The following is a 20,199-nucleotide window of genomic DNA, read 5'->3' on the forward strand; positions in this document are numbered from 1 at the left end:
TAGTGATATATTTTTTTTAGAAATTTGAATGTATGTGTGTATGTATAGATATTTATTTATGTGTGTTTTTTAATGTATGAACCTTCCACGGACGGGCCATCTCCTTTCTTAAAGACAATTGATCTCTTCTAGTCCTTCCTTCCATTATTTCTCTCTTCAAGACAACTGAGCCAAATTTGCACCTCTGCCCAATGCATATCACAGTGCAGAATATGCCTCATATTAGGAAGTCACATTCACTCTTCAAAAATCTTCGATTTCTTTTTTTTTTCTCAGAAAAAATGGGGCATATAAGTCCTAAAGCAGTTTTTTTGTTTATAGTTTAGATTAGTAAAAGTCAATTTCACTGTCTATGAAAATATCACAAACTAATATTTTGATCCAACCTGTCAGTCCATCTACCTGTTTTAATCCAAGTACTTGTAGGTTTGTTGGTGGTTTAAATATAGATAACAACTCTCTACAATCTTGATGAACATATATTGATATAACATAATATAATAGCGATACACAATAATAATTCATAAGACTTAGACTGTTCTCTTAGATAACCATACTACTCAGTGTTGCCAGCCCCCTACATCTACCCCCTCCTTAGCGGTCAGGTTGGCTAAAGACCTGGACATAACAACGAGGAAAATGCACTTGGTGCCCTGATCTTGTAGTAGTAGGTTGTTTCACAGCGATGTTGTTGTTGAGATGTTGAATCTTCAGACTCTGAAGTCACAAGTAAGTAAGCCAGTTTGAGCCTGTCCACTGAGATATTAATTGGTTTGCCTTTTATGTCTACCAAAAAAAACTTTATCTCTTTGTTCCAAAACTCGATAGGGCCCCTCATAAGGCTTTTCTGGTGAGGCTCGAACACGATCTACTCTTACAAAGACATGTGAACTACTGGGCAGGTCCTTATGGAGAAATTTTTTCAGCAGCTGTTTTAGTAGTGGTAGCACAGATTGGAGGTTATTGAATGCTGAATGTAATTGGCTAATTAATGTTGGTTGGTTGGGTTTTGGATCGGAGTTGGGCTCAACAAAGAAATCACCAGGAATTCGGAGTTGGGTACCATTTACAAATTCTGCAATGGATGCTTGTGCTGCTTCATTAATTGAACACTGGAGTCCCAACAAGACAGTAGTCCAATTGTTCAAAGAGTGAGCCATTATAGCTGCCTTTAAAGTTCTATGAAGACGCTATATCTTACCATTGTTTTGTAGGTGGTATGCTACAGTACGAACAATCTGAGATCCACAACCTTTGCTAATTCGGTGAATAACTCAGAACAAAACTGAGTTCCCAAGTCAGTAACTACTTGGCGTGGGCTTCCAAATTGAGCAATCGATCCTGCGAAAAAACTCAGAGCTATTTCTTCAGCCATTTGATAACGCAGTGGTAGTACCTCCGTCCAGTTGGTCTAGCGATCTATGAAAGTTAAGCAGTATTTATATTCCTAGGATGTTGGGAGTGGTCCAACAATGTCTATATGAATTGTTGAAAATTGTTCTGTGTCATTGGGAAAACGATGTAAAGATGCCTTAGTGTGCTGGGTCACTTTGCTTCACTGGCAATCTAGACATGACCTGGTCCACGTTTTAATGTCTTTTTTGATGTTAGTCTAAACAAACTTAGGTGATATTAAATTCAAGGTCCTTCTTTTACTTGGATGTGCTAGGCTGTGATAATCCTGAAATATTTGGAAACAAAATTTTTTTGGTATATAAGGTCGAATATTTTTTGAAGTGTCACACTAAAGTAAATTGCCTTCAGGAATGCTAAATTGTTGAAATTTTAGTGTGGTTGATGGATCATGACGAAGACTGTGTAATTCAGTATCAGAAATTTGTTTTGCCGCAATGGCTTCATAATTTAGTGGGACAATTTATTCCAAACGTAACAAATGATTGGCCACTATATTATTTTTTTCTGGAATGTACTGTATATCAGTCGTGAATTGTGACATATACTGGAGTTGCCTAAGTCATCTAGATGAAGCTTTATCATGCTTTTGTTGTTAACGGAGTGTGATCCGTATAAAATGTAAAGTTTCTTCCTTCTAAATAATGTTTGAAATACCTTATCGCTAAGTAGATACTAAGGAGTTCACGATCGTAAGTTGAGTATTGCTGTTGTATTTCTGAAAATTTGTTGGAAAAGAAACTAATAGGCCTCCATGCATTCTCTTCTAATTGCTGTATTACTGTACCTGCAGCAGTATTGGAGGCATCGACCAGAGCCCTGTTTCATAATGAAAGCTAATAGTATTAGTTCAAAATACAAGTATAGATTCAACGTGTTAATTACACTAATACTTATTTTTTTCATAATAGAGAGGACTATTAGTGATATTACAGGAGTTAAAAAGTACTTAAGAAAAAGTTACTGTTGTACAAGTCTGTGTAATTGTATTAAGTTAAATTGACAATACTAATAGCATTAGTTTGTACTTTATTATGAAACAGGGCCCTGTAGAGAAAGTTTATAGTTAGTATTAGGACAAGTAAGGAGGGTGGCTGTAGCCAGTGCCTGTTTGGCTTCCTCAAATTGTTGGCTAGATTCGTCATTCCACTCTACTTTTCTTTTATCATTCTTCTTGGAACCTTGTAAATATTTATACAATAACGCTTGATTTTCTGCTGCGTGTGGAATATGGTGACGATAAAAGTTTATGACGCCTATAAATCGCCTGAGTTCTTGTACTGTAACTGGCTTTTTAAATTCCATTATAGTCTTGACATGCTCTGGGTCTGGTCTGATTACCTTCATTACTTTTTTTTTTATCCCCCTCCCTTGCCATTTCTGGCATACGGGGTGTGGGAGGAATGGGGTAGTGCGCTGGGGATTGTGCATGCAACTGCTTCCAAAGATCACCAATTCTTTTTTTTTTTCCTTTATTCTTTTTTTAAATTTTTTACTGTGGTGCAGCCCAGTACTAGGTTTAGCACCTTACTGATGGAGCTACACCTTGTCCACTCCATCCGTTCTATAGGTCCTCCTGGTGCGCATCCGTCTGAGTGCCTCCTGCAGTTACCAAGCTGGTCCAGCCCTCCTGGTCTCAGTCTGGGTCAGTCCTTCCCATTGTGAAATGAGTTGGGCCCACCACCTCCTTCCACCTGTAAATGAACTCCCTGACGAAGGGATAATTCTCTTCTTCAATCAACAGAGAAAGTTCGACTTGGCGAGGGCGAAAATCCCGGTCTTTCTCGACAGCCTGGCTCGGTGTCCTTCCATGGCGAATCAATCTACTATTACGTGTTCTGCTGTTTCAGGAACTCTGCACGTGGGGCTCCGGGGTCGATGTTCTTTCCAAAGCTCTGCAGCTTTCCCAAAACCCCCCGTGTCCTGTTAGGATCTGTGAGACCCAATAGTCTGGGGGGACCCATTTAGCCTTCAATCTAGAAAGGACGGTAGGGAAGAATTTTCTCAAAGTAGCGAGAAGAGAGACCCTTCCATTCCACTCCTGTATTGAGTCCTCCCGCAGCATTTTCTTCCATAAGTTTGGAGTCTTGCCGATCCTCTCTCGGAGCTCCTCCGGTAGCGCTTCTAGTCCCTGCCTCTTTATTTCATATTTAAGGACATCCTCCCAGAGGATGAGGTTCAGGGGCATCGTTCCGGCCAGCATCTGGACCGCCTCATGTGACACCGTTCTGTATGTCTTTGTGACCCTCACCAGAGCCAATCTCTGTATGGTGGCCAGTCTTCTCTTCTGTGTCTGCGTGAGGTTTCGGCTCCACGCAGGGGATGCGTATCTCAGAATACCCAAGATCACACCTTTATATATGGTCATCGTTGCAGGGTACCTGAGGCCCCAAAAAGCACCCCCTATCCTACTTAATCCATTGAGTGACAGTGTCACCCTGTCCTTTAGATACACCAGGTGAGAAGTGACATCGAATCTTCTTCTTCTTATCCTCACACCAAGATATGTCACCTCCTCACCCGGTCTAACCCTCTCTCCTTGGATATCCAGGGTGATAGGATGAGCCCTGTCTGTGGAGCCTCTTATCAGTATGGCCTAAGTCTTGGTGGCTGCTGCCATACTCAACTTCCTCTTCACTCACCACTCTCTTACGAGAATGGCACACCTCTCCGCTTCTGTCTTTAGTCTGGATCTGCTGTTCTTGGCCACGACTGCCAGGTCGTCGACATAGGCCGTGGCAAGGAACCTCTTGTCCTCTAGTTCTCCCAGCAACTCATCGAATATTAGCTTCCACAGAGCTGGTCCTAGGACCAAACCCTGCGGACATCCTCTTTCCATTTTTCTCTCGACCTTGTAGTAGTTACCCCTGATCCTGACACTCCTGTTATTGAGGTAACTACCTATGAGGGAGTATAGATTACTGCGGGTGTCGAGCTCTTGGAACCACTGGAGTTCACGGGGCTACCAAACGCTGTCGAAGGTGGAAGAGATGTCAAACATGATCAATAAGACATATTTCTCTACCCTCTTCTCCATGTCCCTACGCACTCTTAGCAGCGCATCTGTATTTCCCCTGCCATGGGTCAAGCGAAACTGCCATGGATGATTTGCAGCACTTAGGATTGGTCTAAGGGTGTGGATGATCATGTGCTCCAGGACCTTACTAGCTACTGGGAGGAGGCATATTGGTCGATAGGATTTAGGCGTTTCTTTATCCTTACCACCTCCCTTGTAGAGCAGTCTCAAGTCTGCAGTCCTCCACTTGTTTGGAAAGTATCCCTTATCCAAACACTTGTTGAATATATCCAACAACTCTTCCTCGATATAAGGGGCACTGTTCTTGGGGATTGCAACATCTATGCTATCTAGTCCTGGAGCCCTTCCGATCCTTTGTCTGTCCACAGCAAGACGAAGGTCCCACATATCCCATGGTGGAGATAGGTCGGTACCTGGTGGGTATAATGTGGTGCCTCTAACCATTCCATCATCTGCACTATCCTGGGACGGATCATCCCTAGGGTATGTATAATCTATCTTGGCAGCCTCCTCCAAGGTAATTGCCTGGGCACCTCTCACTCTAATAGCCACCATCACTTGGAACGGCTTAACCTTTCCCAGTGCCACCCTCTACGGGATTCCCCAGGGATTCTTTTCTGATTTCTCTACAATAAATTTGTCCCAGGATTTTTTCTTCTGGCAACGCACTCCGTTTTGGTATACCCTATACCTATGCTTAGATTCTTCTCGAAGTGCAGCCCTCCTCTCGTCGTTTCTGTACTCCTAGTACCTACGCCTGGCCCTGTAGTATTCTTTTTTAACTGCATCAGAGCCAGCGTCCACAATGGGACCAGATATACTCTCGCCCTTTGGCGTTGGAGGGTAATACTCACCACTTCAGTCATGGCGCCCGTAAACATTGCAACTCTGTGGTCAATCTCCGGCTCCTCATCTATCGGGGTCATCTCCTCCCATTCTCTATCAGCTAGTATTCCCTCCAATTCACTGGAAAACGCTCTCCAGTTCGCCGATTGGGTCACAAACCCCTTTTCTACTTCTAGGGCACCGCCTTCCTCCTCCACAACACTGAAGGCTTTGACCCAGTGGTCGGAACTCGTGTCTGACCGTAGGGTCCAGTCTGCAATACACTTTGCTATGGGAGCCGTTGCAAGTGTCACATCAATCCAACTCTGGCCCCGCGCTTCAACAAATGTGGGACCAGAAGGCTCATTCATAATAACCAGCTGACACCTCGCCATGCAATCTTCTACCAACCTCCCTCTAGCATCTGTGCGAACAGAATCCCAGGCGGTGCTCCATGAATTGGTGTCGGAACAGACTATCACGCTTTTATACTTTAGCATGACAGCCTCCACAGCAGCTATATTATCCTCTACATTTATATTTACATTCGCCTGCTGTGGCGGCATATATACTGAAACCAGAGCGAAGGCAACTCTGCCCCACCTGACATAACATGCTGCCTGATCTGCTGTGGTGAATTGCTTCAGTTCCATTACGTCGAGGGCAGGGTTAACGACAACAATTGCTGTTCTAGGCCTCCTCTTGCCACTGCCTAAACCAACCACCCTTGACGTAGTTCCAAAACCTGTGACCACATTCTTTCGACAACAAGGCTCCTGAATCGCCAAGATGTCAGCACTTCGGGCGCAAGTTCTCAATTCGTCCGCGACCACTCGTCTCTGGCCCATATTGACCTGCAGGATATGTAGCCTACGCATACTGGGTCTTCTTTGCCTGCTTGACCATCATCTCCAGATGTACCAGGCATTCCCTGCTGCCCGCACAATGTCGGAGATCTTTCCCTGCTCTGCCACTCGCCTTGCAATTTCGACAACATGAGGGTTCACCCTTCTTCTCTTCAGGACACTCCTTAACTTTGTGCCCAGTCCCTGGGCTCCACCTGCGCGCCACCTTCTTTATACAGGCTTTGGCAGGGTGTCCGTATTCTTGGCACCGAAGGCAGAGCAAGGGGTCCAGGTAATCTCTGATGGTCAGGCTCCACCATCCTCTGCTGACGTCCCTCGCGGACAGGGTCATCAGGGCGAGTCTCATAGCTTGGTGCACCTCAAGCACCCTCGTAGTTGTGAGCCCGCCCCTCACGGGTGTTGGTAAGCCGGGTCTAAGCCACTCCCTCCTGTCTTTATTTTCCTTTGGAGCCTCTATAGGAATTTTGTCCCAAAGATATTTTCCAGGATACTCCCATCCCAAAAGTTGGGGACTCTTTTTACTTCCAGGCGAGGCCTGCGTGCCAGAGTAAGGCTCGCCTGTAATCCTTTTTCCCTCAATTTATCCCAGGTGAGGAGCTTTTGTTTTGTGCCTGGTCAGCACCTTCTGTCCTGACCAGAACAGTGCCCTTTTGGGTGACTTTTATCAATTTTATGTCCCCAATGCTCTTCAATTCTTCTTGGGACGGGAGTTCCTTGTATATATTTTTTGCAGTCCGTCCCACTGCGCTTCCCTTGAGTGTGACATATGTCGCCGTCTCCTGGGGTTTAAGCGGAATGGCTGGAAAACTCACAAGGACGCCAGCGAAGGTTAGTTTTTTCCTCTCCTTTGGCCCTTCTTCCGGAGGCACTTCCTGGGCTTCTTCTTCCTCCTCTTTCTTCGCACGGCTTTTTTCCAGCCTCCGCTTTCCTCTTCCTCACTGTCTGTAGAGGTATCCGATTTAAGGTTCCTTCCCCTACAGAACGGTGTCTGGCTGGACATTTGGGGCATTGGGGCCGGTTCCGCGCCCTCATATTTACTCCTCTCCTTCAGCGGAGTTAGCACTGAAGGCCCAGCTCCCATCGTCTTCGGTTCCTGCACTGCTCTTCGGTCCTCATTCCCCTTTTCTCTTCCTTTAGCCCTACATTCGGCCGTACGTTCTAAGTGGATGGGGGATTCTTCGTTGACTTTCCCTCCTAGGTATTTTATTATGCCAGAAACCCTTTTCAGTGTAGGTGAAACCCATTCTTTTTTCTTCTGGTCATAGATCGCTCCTATGGCATCCCCTATAGCCTCTGCCACCATTGGAGCCTCAATCTGGAAGACCTTTTTACCAATGATCTTTTGTAGATCATCGGTATACATGGTTTCTTTTACCATTTCAGTCATTATTTCCGGGATAATTTCCCGTTGGGCTTCCATTCCTACTATTATATTGGCTAATTCTCTCAGCTGGCCATTTAGGTATTTCTGGATCTCGTGAGATACCTTTTTTCTCTCCAAGTAGCTTTTGACCCGTCCTTGAATTACTTCTGCCCTCTGGACGGGTCTTTCAATTTCTGGGTTGGGTTTAAGTGGGGACTCCTCCTCCTCCCTATCTATCTTCTTTCTCTTTTTTCCTTTTCTGACTTTTCCAGCCACCATTTTTCTTTCGTTAGTCTCACTTTTTCCAGTAATTCTTGTAGCATTAGATGCTACAATGGCCAAGTCTTCCGCCATTACAGCACTGCAGACGTATGATGACGATGCCGGGAACCCACTTTCTCGTTGCCTTCCGACGCCGTTACTGGGGTTCCGTGCTCCTGCACTGTAGTATGATTATTAATATTTCCCTCCATTTTTATTTTGGAAAATAGCATTTTATACCTACTGTCAGGTATAACACAGCCGCCTCTAACCTGAGGAACAAACGCTGACACCGCCTTTTCTAGGAACCGTCGCGCCTCGATTTGATTTTAGTTTTGGTCAACCCAGGGTATTTTATTTCCCCGGTTCCCACCATATCTGGTGAGAATCCCCCTATCCCCCACCTGGGGAGGCGCCCGATGGGAGACTAGCTACTCCACATGAGATACCTTCATCACTTATTAGATTTCCAAGAAAAATTACTTCTGATGCACCAAATACGTCCAAAAGAATTAAGTCTTTTGAAGACTACTCTCAAGTGTTCCATATGCTCATCAGAAGTTCTAGATGCAATTAAGCTATCGTCAAGATAAACAAAACAATAAGGCAATCCAAACAATACTGCATGTATGAAGCGCTGGAAAGTACAAGGTATGTTTCTTAAGCCAAAAGGCATTACATTAAATTCATAGAGCCCAAAAGGTGTTATGATAGCAGTTTTTGTTTATCTTGTTCTGCTACTGGAATAAAATAAAAACCAGAATGCAAATCAATCTTTGAAAAAATTTTCTCTTTAATAATTGAATCAGATGGCTGTGACATCGTATTAATTTGAGTAGGTGTACTTGGCATTTCCCAAATTCTATCTCCAATCTCAGATAATTTATGTAAATTCCCATCAGAGATTGAAAGTATTCCTCTAATTTATGGTGGTAATTTATCCAACCAAAATGTATTTAGCAATTTTTCACTAATGACCGTGCCAGCCAGGGCTTTCATTTTTAATAAAAGTTGACTGGGTTCAAGAGTATCTAATTCAATTTCACTCTCTAATTTTTTTAATTGTTTTTCTTCACTTTCTTTAAATATTTTTAGTATTCTATTTTTGGCTAAAGTATATTTATTAGGGTCTTCAGATGAAGCAATATCCCATATATTTTCTACCACTTTAAGATCTAATTGAGATACTAAGTAATTAAATTTAGTGGTTTCAGCAGTTACACCAGCCAGTTGAAACTGAGCTTCTACTTGGTAAAACCACCTTTCTGGCCTATATGTCCAAAAAGGTGGTATTTTTACACTTACATGATGTACAAAGTGTGTAGTTGTAGGATTACTATTTGAAGGCCCAGGAATATTTTGAGCTGGCATCTCTGAAAGGCTACCCTTTGATTTTTCTTCATCATTAACCACTGTAATTAATGTAGTTGAAATGAAGACTTACGTAAAATAATGATAAACAAACGTTCTAACAAACACAAACACACGCGAGTTACCAATGTGGTCGTCAGGGTCACTAATGTAGGTTTGTTGGTACTTTGTATATAAATAACAACTCTTTACAATCTTGATGAACATATATTGATATAACATAATACAATAGTGATACACAATAATAATTCACTTGACTTAAGACTGTTCTCTTAGGTAACCATACTGGGTAGGTTACCTAGCACTCAGTATTGCCAGCCCCCTACATACTGTTTCCAACAGAGGATGGTTTTGCTTTTTTTTCTTCTCCCCATAAGATCCAAGAGCTATTTTATAAGATATCCTCTTCTTGTCAATTATTAGCTCAGTAGGTGGTATTATAGCTATTTCACTTTCTGCTTTATAGGAAACAGTTTAAAACAATCTTGGTACCCTTAACACATCTCTACAGTACACTGAGGCCATTTAGCACCTGAATGATTTTATGAGGATAGATTAATTACAAATTGGAGTTGCATACAAGAAGTCCCTTGAATTTCTCTCTGAAGCCTAATTAGAACTTAACTTAGCCACTTTGGTGCTGATAAACCAGAAAATGTAGTATTTTTATGACTATGAGAGTTCATTTAAATGGAATTTTTTTTGGCATTTGATAAAAAATCAACCTTTGTTTCTAGTGATGACTTAAAATTTTTTTTAGCTTAAAATAGTTCCCAGTAGAACCATTAAAACAGGGACTGCTGGTATTGAAATTTATACTTTCTTTGTCATTGCATAGCATTGATTAGTCCAATATGGTTTCTTACTTGTTATCATTTAGTTATTCTATTATAATAAATATTAATGCTTTCTTAAAAATTTTGTTTTAGAAACACGGTACTACAACCAAACCATTGAAAGCTGTGCGTCTTGATGTGGAGGTGATTATAATAAAACTAAATTGTTGGGCTATTTTTTTTTTTTTTTTTTTTTTAATTATAAGAGTTTTTTATATTTACTTTTTATAATAAATAAGAACATGTCCTACATTTTTATTTGATTTTTCTTTTTTTTATTATTTAAAGCATTTGATAATACTTTACTAAACTAAAATATCCATTTGTATTAACTGAAAAAATTAGTGATAAAATAGTCATTAGAAGGAAGTTACATACATTTTATATTGCATGCATTACATATTATTAAAGAAGTCATATATTAATAAATAAATGCATTGGAAAAAACTATTTTTAGTTAATGTGACTAATCAATTATAAGGCATGTTAGAAGAAATATTAGTGTTATGTGTGAGTGAGGGCCGAAATGTCATGGAATAAATAAACAAGGTTGAGAGCAAAAGGTTAAAGAAAATTGTATTTTAATTATAATTTATAATGATAATATCCATATAAATCTTAGGTGATAAGTGCTTTCCAAAAATTAATTTATTAATATAAACTCCAATTTTTCCCTTTTCTTTTTATAAAAAACAAAACAAAACATGTTTTCGGGTACTCCTCTGTCTTCAGGGTTTATTTTATTTCATTCAATGCAGTGTTTTAATGATAGTTGCATTGTGAGTTGGTTCCCTTTTATTTATCAAACAGTTTTTAAAAATAGTAATAAAATAAGGTTATGTGGATAAAAGGCACTGGGAACAAAATAGAATATTGGGTGTAATAAAGTTTTTGTCCAAGAAAATAAACCCTGAAGACGGAAGAAGACTTAGAAATTTCGGCTTTTTACATAAAGAGAAGAAAAATATTAGAGTTATATTGATAAAAAAAATTTTCAGTAAGTACTTTATATTCTAAAATATACATTACTGAAGATGTATATTATTAAATTGAGCCTTTCTAAATCATAACTTATTTTTCTTGTTGTGTAGAAATGAAAGAATAGAATCCTAGATATTATTTGGAACTAATGTTACGGTTGCCATGGTGAAATAAAAACACTGGCGATATCTGCATAGACAAGGAGTGTTACGGTTGTCATGGTGAAATAAAAACATTGGCTAGATCTGTGTAGACAGGAGGTGTTACGGTTGTCATGGTGAAAACAAAACACGAGCGATATGTTTTAGATGAGTGGGTTTTGTTTTTTTATGAAGGTGACAGTTTTGATTTTTGAACACGTATGTTCAGACGAGTGGGTTTTGGTTTTGTGAAGGTGACAGTTTGATTTTGGAACACATTACGATTGTTCAATGTGAAGTGGTAATAGTTTAAAGGCCCTGTCTTTACTGTTTGAACCGAAATAGCATCATATGAGAAATGTCATCTTATGTGTTTTGTTTTTCAAAATTATGGTGTTCTACTTCAATGGAAGGTCATCATTAACACTAGAAGTGGGGATATAGTGCAGTGACGTTTCTTCAGCATGTCCTGGATAAGAGAATAATAATGTAAATATAGTTATTAAGGTTAAGCATTTAAGTTAAGGTTAAGCCAACCTATAAGTTTTAATTGTCTTTTTTTTTTTTTTTTTTACAAAAAAAGGGTAACACCCCTAGGTTTGGTTTTCTGTTATCTACATGTAAAGGTATTTGCCATTGGTCATAATTCAACAATTGTTTATATAGTGGTATATTTTAGCTATAATGTGGGCATAATGCTTCAGGGTTTTTGTTATTTCCAAGAAAAAATAACGTGGTGCCTAAGGAGTAATTTATTCTTTATTGTTTTGTCCTTTTTTTTCCTTTTGCGATTATATTTTTTTTTTTTCCTTTAACTCACCCCCTTCTCCGCTGAGCGTGGGCAACTATAAATGATAAACATACAACTAAGGATAAGTTAAATTTGCGGTTATACTATTTAATAATAATATACTACTTTTTTCCTAGGAACAAGAGAAAATAGCCAAAGCAGGATTAGAAATGAAATTAGCTACATCAGAAATGGAAGCTGAAACAGAGAGATGGCAAGAAGGTCCAAATGGTGCTATTGATGAAAATAATGATATTGTTAAAAGAGCTAGAAATATGTCAAGTATGGCATTCCGAATGTATCAATTTACCAAGGGTAATGGTCCTCTAAAAACTACACAAGATTTGTTTACTCAAGCTGAATATTTTGCAGAAGAAGCTAATAGGTTATACAAAATTGTGAGACAGTTTTCGTATCAGGTATTATTAACATTTAATATCAAATCAGTTTTTCATTAGTTTATGTTGTTGTTGTTGGCTGGGGCTTTAGGGTGTAAAACCCTGAGGTTATCAACGCCCATTAGTTTATATGTATGAGTCAATTCAAAAAGTTTTATTTTGTTTAAAGATTAGTTTACTGTAAAAGATTACTGTGAAACCTTGAATAAATGAGGTGAAAAGGAAAGGGAAAAATGGGAATATATAAAATTATTTTTAGAAAATTTTATTTTTAATCACAATGTGACAGGTGGTACCAGTTACTGTTTTCTGGTGACATGTTGGTCTGTTGGACCCAGTAACATTATTTGTTTACTTTTTATAGGTAAAAAAATATACATATTATCCATTCAATTTATTGTGCATTTATTACAGTGCTTATTTATTTATTTATATAAAAATGGAGTATACTGCCCAAACTTTTTTTTTTTTAAATTAAGTTAGTTCAGAAAACCAAACTATAAGACAGATAAATATCACTATAGGTCCTAGTGACCACCTATTACATTATGAGTGAAATACATATTATTTTAAAAGTGTTATGTCTAAATCAAGTAATAGTAATTAATAAATTTATATGTAAATTATCTCATAAATAACCTAGCTAGTATCTTCAGTCTTAACAATTCCCTACTTCCAAGTTTACAGAGACAATAGAATTAATAATTATTGTGATTTTCAGGTTCCTGCTGGTGTTCACAAGAAAGAACTTCTAGAACAGCTTGACCGTGTACCAACTCATGTGCAGCAATTACAGTTTACAGTTAAAAATCCCACTGTTGGAAAAGCTGCTACATTCACTAAAGTTGATACTGTTATTCATGAAACAAAGAATCTAATGAGTGTAATTTCAAAAGTTGTTACAACTTGTTTCGTTTGTGCTACAAAGGTAATTTTGTTGCTTTCTCAAATGCCTTTAATGATAATTATTTTATCAAGATTGTTGTTAATTTATTTTACTTCACATTACATTTTTAAAAAATATATGTAAGACTAATTAACTTTTATCTAAATTATTTCAAGGATACATAGATCTATCTGTATAATATTTAAATCTAAATAGAATGAACCTTTAACTTCTTTTTCTGATCAATATTTTGGGCATCTGCTTATTTTCAAGACCAATTTCTTAGTATGTTAATTAACAGGGAAAATTAAAAATATTGACAAATCTATCATAATTATGGCAATGAACTACGTTATGAGTAGTCAGAAAAAAAAAATATGATTTTCTATTCTTGGAAAAATCTGGAGAAACTTTATTTACTTCTGTATAACAATTAAAGAGGGTGAATAAGATCTTGAGAATAAGTAGATGTCCGAAATGTTGTCCAGGAAAAACAGTTAGATTAGTAAAGTAATGTAACATTAGTTCGATTTCATGTACCAATAAAACTTTTTTCCTAGTGGAATGATATAACTTGACAAGATAAGATTTGGAACAACAGTTCTGATCTCTTCCTCTTTCACTTTAAGACAGGAATCATTTTTTAATAAAACATAGTTTTCCAATTCTTTCCATACAAGAGAATTTTTTTCTTTTTCTATAAACAGTTCTAATGACTCAGTTGGTATAAAATATTTATATTCTTTATATGAAATACTTTCAAATGGTGCACTCGGTTGATAATGAAGGTTAGTACCCTGCAACCACTTCCTTTTATTGGTGGCATTAAATGCTACCACATTTTTTCTCTCCTAATTGGATTACAGTAGTAGCTACTAAGTCTCATTTCCTACAGTTGTCTAATTGGGCGGTGAAGTTATCACCTTTGGCCTCATCTGAAAGGAGGTCAGGCTCTAGGGAAGCTATAAATATGGTCTTATTCAATTTAAAGCCCTTTCATTTGATTGGTTCAGAATCATTTGTTTCATTACTTCTGCTTTTCATTCATTCTAATAATTCTGTGTGAATACCACATATTTCTCCTGCATTTTGTTTTGTATAGACAATTTTATTTCATCCAGTCTTCGAAACTTGATAAAATTAAGGTTGTTAAGAATATTATATTACTGAGATTTTTCATTTTTTTGTACAAATGACCAATGTTACAGCTTGGTAAGGCATAATATATCTTGTTATGATTTTTAATTATATATTAATTTTTATTAATATTAGTTTATTTTAGAGCTTCTAATATATACATATTTTTTTTTAACTTATTAGTATGAACCACCTACACCACCTCCTAGAGTAGCTATTCCTTATGGTTTTATACCTTTTGAAGTTTTAGCGACACCATTACTTCCTCAACGTGCCAGAACTCTTCCTCGATAAGTAAATCATATTCTTCTGGTTTTAAAATGAATCATTAACTGTTGTTTGAGGTCTGCTTTCTTTCAATTTTTAACAAATGATTGATTTATAATAACATACCTTTTACCATCAAATTAACCAAATATTTGTTTTATAATCTTAACTGGGGCATTTTAACTTTTTATATATGTTAAGGCCTTTAATTTGGGGTTCCAAAATATATTTGGAACTTTTTAGAACAAATACAAAAAAATAATTAAGAAAGAAGTTCTGAATTGAAAAATAATATTTAATGGAATAGATATAGTTATATTATATATGTATTGATAACTTTTTTTCTCGACTGTTAATGATATATATTTTTGGATCTTAAGGATCAGTCAATAGAACAAGTATATTAAGGCGACGTTTTGAAACTTAATTGTTTGCATGGCCATGCCCTGAAATTAAAAAAACAACATTTTTTTAGAACAAATAATTTCTTTAGATAATTATTAAAAAACTACTATGTACTAATTATAATTTAAGATTAATTACTATAAACAATTATTATTATTTACAATTGTCTCTTACTGTGTTTTCATTGCTGTTCATTCAGTTCTGGCATAAACCTTGAGTTAGTTGTATCACAGCAGTGTAGAACTGTAATAGACAATTGTAAGTAATGCTCATAGTTATTAATCTTAAAGTATACTATGTACATTGCAGTTTTTTAGTAATCAATTTAAGAAATTCATTACTCTAAATAACTTTTTTTTTCTGACTATGCAATCAATAAAGTTGTGAAACGTTGCCTCAATAGAGTTGTCTTATTGTCTGATCCTCAAGATCCACCATTATATACATATATATTCAGATAACTTAAAACTCATTTGAACTAGATTGTAAGAACAAAAAATGAAATAATTAAAACAATCTAAAAATATAAATAAATGAATTTCATTAAAGCAAGACAACTCTTTTAGTAAAGCAGCATAAATAGATAAAAAATAAAATCTTGGTAAATAAAACAATGTAGAAAAAAATATATATATCAGAAAATAAATATGTGCATTGATATTTTTTTAGTCTTTTCTTACTGAAGACAATTTTAATTTTACTTAATATTAAGTAATTATAACATAAGAAAAACAAATTTGAATTTTTACTGAAAATCAATTATTTCTTCTATTTTCATCAGTTGATTATTCCTGATAGTTTCAGCATACTATGCAGCAAACATTTGTTTTAATATAATATAGTAATTCATAGATATTAAATATATTACTATATCTAATTAAAATATAGTTTCTATTTTAGTGTATTATTGAATTTATACTAAATTATTAAATATAAAAAAAAATAATGTCCTCCATGAAAAAATTATAACACTATTTTATTAATTCATTTTATTATTTTTAACATTAGATTCTCTAAAATAATTGGATGTGTTCTTTTTCTTAAACTCTCTATTTAGAACCGATAATAGTGTACATTTCTGGTACAGATATGGGTATATTACTGGTATTCTTAAGGGACCTTGTCCCAGAATCAAATATATTTTCTAATCTAATCTAATCTAGTGTTTGAACAAAATGCATGATAAATAATTAGTAATTTAGGTATTAAAAAAATATATTTATATAACTGATTTTGAATTTAATCCAAGCTTCAGAATTTATAAACTGTGAATAATTGATTGGTTCCTTAAATTTCTTTCTAACATTAACTAACATATTTAAATGAATATTAATGTTTTTTATATGAAAACAATAATCTAATAGTTGTTATATTTCTAATACAGTCTAACCTTGATAGTAGGACACTTGTTAACCTGAAACGATTGGTAAACTGAAAAGATCGTGACTTCTAATGGAAGAACATTTTGACTGGTCATTGTGAGGGATGCAGTGAAGGAGAGAGAAAGAGATAGAGAGGGTTTTTTTTTCTTTTACGTGTTCTTTGATTATTGTGAAACAACCCATACAACAGTTATCATGTTTTCCTAATACAGAGATATCAATAAAATAAATTTAGTTTTGCATTATTTTGACTTAAATTATTTATCTGCATTAGTTATTTGGGAACCTCAATAATTGATTGACCAAAAGTCAAGAATATTTGATAATTCAACATCCTGATCTCATATTTGTTGAACTATCAAGATTAGACTGTATCATTACCACTACTATAATAAGATTTCAAAATTACTCTCATTATAATACACCTATTGATAACTAAACTAAGGGTTACTGTTCATGACTCAAGTAGTGTACTATGCTTTATTGTTATTTGATCATATAAGGGTGCACTTTCACTCAATGAAAGATTTACAGAGACGTACATGAATTCATTTATTATAATAAAAGAAAATGACATTGAAAACGACATAAAATGGGTACCCCGAAAGAATAATTCTTATAATATAACTATATACAAAGAGAAAGAAGACATAAATACTGGAGAAAGAGAATGAAAGAAGATATGATTGATGATTATATATATATATATATATAAGTTACGGTCTGATATCTATTATTTCGATGTCAGCTGACTGAGGGGTATATAAGAGATGTAGCGAACAGAATACAGCTAGTATTTGCACAGCAGTTCAACCGTGTTTGATCTTATTCCTTCTTCTCTTTTTTGACATTTTGCTTTCGCCAATACTTAACTGGTGCCGAAACCCAGGACTTTAAATACCGGAGTAATATTTACTTTAAAGAAGATTTTTTTTTATCGTAGTTTTCTCAGCTTTCAATTTTTTTTCTATTCTCTCATTTTTTTAAAAATAATGGCTGCCAATAGTATCGTCAGACAAGCGGTCATGAACTAGGAAGCTTTAAATAAAAATGGGGTTCAAAACCCACCACCCATGGAGGTGACTCTTCCATCCCCGGAGCTTGCCCCACTACCGGAAGTTTCTCTAGCGGGAGCCCACGCCACAACACTTGAGTGGGTAAAAGTACGCACAGCAACTGCCCAAGACTTGAGGAAGGCCGTTTCTGACCTCGAACGATTTACCGGGGAAACAGGAGAATTGAGCCACTTCATAAAAGGGGTGACCGACTAATAAGCCGAATTGAAGCAAAGTCTATCAAAAGTCTACTCAATAGTGAAGATGCAGAGGCTATAAAAGCAGCGGTTGTCTGCAGAGTGAAGAGGAGTATCCTAAATCAGATTCAGGCTGACAAAGAGACCCCTTGGAGAGTTATCAAGGAAAGATTAAAGAAGGCGTTTGGAGGAGGACGGTGGGCCCCAGAGGAAGACATATTTATGATGATCTGAGAGACAAAGAAACCGAAACAGTCTAGTGGGCAATATGCTGTGGAACTCCTGGCACACTTTAACAGAATTCAAGATAAACTGAGCAAAATGATGGAAACAATTCAGGTACAGGGCCGGATGCAATTCTTATCCCTGGTACTAAAGATACAGTTGGAAAAGAAGCTAGGGAAGAAGAAAGGATTTCCGAGAGAGTGCTCATTTGTGGAAATAGCCCAAGATCTCATACAAACAAGTGCTAGAGAGATAGAGACCGGAATGGAAGTAGAAGAACCAGGGTGGACTTGGATAGAATACCAATGGCCAAGAAACATGCCCAACCCTTGGAGGAGGAGAGAACACGGAAATGGTAGAAGAGAGAGAGCTATGGACCAAGAAAATAGAAGAAGCCTAGTTAAACCTAGAAACAATAGTCAGCGGGAGGACCACAAGTATCACGGATGTGGTAAAATTGGACATTTAGTGGCGCATTGCCCGCACACGAGGTGGTTTGAATGTGGAAATGAGGGGCACAGCCAAACAGTGCCCATATGTGTACCGAAGAAGAGATTTGGGCCAGGGCGAACCAATGGAGATCAACGCCCAACAGGTACGGAGAAGCCACTCTAGGTTCAGTAGATCTTCAGATGAATCTATGCAAGCATCAGAGACCGATGAAGAAGTCGAGGAGCCAAGGAACCGAGGTAGTGTAGAGGAGAAGGTAGAAACAAGAGGATGGAAGCGAGGGAACAGAGGAGAATGGAGACGAGGGACTGGAGAGAGGAAGACACAAGACATCTGAAGGCATTGTCAGCAGAGAGGCGACCGCACACTGCTGAATTATAATGTGAGAGAAAAGAGCGGCTGTCTGTCTACAATAGAGATAGCTGGAGTGAGGTGCCTGGTGGACACCGACAGTTCCAACACCATCATTAGCTGAGATGCCTTGCAAAAGCTGTGTGATGGAGGTAGGACACCCAAGATTCAGAAATGTCAATGTAAATTAATCACCCAGGGTGGCCCTTGTATGGTAGAGGGGGAGGTAGAGATAAGTTTGACCCGGTGGGGATTTAGTAGAGAAAACTTGCCAGTACATATCGTAGGGAGTATGCCGAGGGAATACAAAGTGATTGTGGGGTGTGACCTGCTAGGGAAGGTGGGTGTTTGGGTTAAGAATATCAAGGGAAATTGGATAATTATGTTGGGGGTTTTAAATGTACAAATGTCATCAACAGAAGAAAACTGAGGGCGCACAGGTTGGAGCTATTAATCAAGCCGAGGACTGGAAAGGACTGGAAGAGACTTAAGAGGGAATATGAAGATTTTTTTTTTAAAGGAGACATGCTCGGGGCAACTGGGAAGACGGTACATGAGATCACACTGAAACAAGACAAAATCACTTATGTGAAAGAGAGGAGATACCCGCAGGCGCTACGTCACCACATCAGGGAAGAGCTTCAAAGTTTAAAATGCTAGGGAATAATTATTGATAGTACATCCCCGTACAATAGTCCATTGTGGGAAGAATGGAAGAAGAGCATACCTGGTGAAATTAACGAAAAGTACAGGGTAGTGATAGATTATAGGAAGCTCAACGAGAATACCATAGACGAGAAGTATCTGATCCCCAGATTTGAAGATATTTTGGACAGGCTGAGTGGGTCAACAGTATTTAGCACATTGGACTTGAAGGCTGGATATCATCAGATTAAAATGCACCCTAAGGATCAATATAAGACGGCATTCACTTTCGAGAGGGGCCTCTACGAATTTACAAGAATGCCGTTTGGACTCAAAAATGCTCCCATAACTTTTCAGCGCCTAATGGACAAATTTTTAAGAGGTATTGACGAATCTGTTTGTCAGATCTATTTGGAAGATCTGCTAGTGTTCAGTAAAAATGAAGACGAACATGTGCAACATCTGCACAGCCTATTCCAGAGAATCAGGCAATTTGGGGAGCAAATAAATTTTTTGGGCCACATGATTTCCAGGGAAGGAGTTAAACCTGACGCAGATAAAGTCGCAGCTATACGGAAGATGACAGTGCCTAGGGATGTGAAGGGAGTTCGGAGGTTACTGGGAACATTAAATTAATACCAGAGATTTGTTCCAGAAATGCCTGAGTACCTCGTCCCACTCAACAACCTTCTGAAAAAAGGCAGGAAGGTGATCATCAATCCGCTGGTGAAAGACAATATAAGGTGGTGCATGGAGAAGCTGCAGCAGGAGCTGATGCTTGCTCTCCCAGACTTCACTCAGCAATTAACTATCACTACAGATGCGAGTGAGTATGCATTGGGAGCGGTGTTGTCTCAGGATGGTTAAGGGGGAAATCGCCTAGTGGCATATGCCAGTAGGCGCCTAACAGAGACGGAG

General features: G+C 37.6%; 1 protein-coding gene across 2 annotated transcripts in view; it reads left to right on the top strand.

The window, feature by feature from the left end:
* The window catches only part of alpha-Catr (alpha-catenin related), a 46,913-nt gene that overhangs the window by 22,252 nt on the left and 4,462 nt on the right, over positions 1 to 20,199 (top strand). Inside the window, exons 9-12 of one of the 2 annotated variants that reach the window (XM_014415372.3) lie at positions 10,066 to 10,116; positions 12,021 to 12,302; positions 13,003 to 13,209; positions 14,488 to 14,598. In XM_014415372.3, the coding sequence (XP_014270858.1) occupies positions 10,066 to 10,116; positions 12,021 to 12,302; positions 13,003 to 13,209; positions 14,488 to 14,598 (651 nt within the window). The remainder of the gene's footprint in view (positions 1 to 10,065; positions 10,117 to 12,020; positions 12,303 to 13,002; positions 13,210 to 14,487; positions 14,599 to 20,199) is intronic. The other variant, XM_014415371.3, reaches the window with a different exon arrangement.

The sequence above is a fragment of the Halyomorpha halys genome, unplaced genomic scaffold (assembly GCF_000696795.3).
Source record: "Halyomorpha halys isolate HHAL.00 unplaced genomic scaffold, Hhal_1.1 Scaffold99.1, whole genome shotgun sequence".
In the NCBI taxonomy this organism is placed as follows: domain Eukaryota; kingdom Metazoa; phylum Arthropoda; class Insecta; order Hemiptera; family Pentatomidae; genus Halyomorpha; species Halyomorpha halys.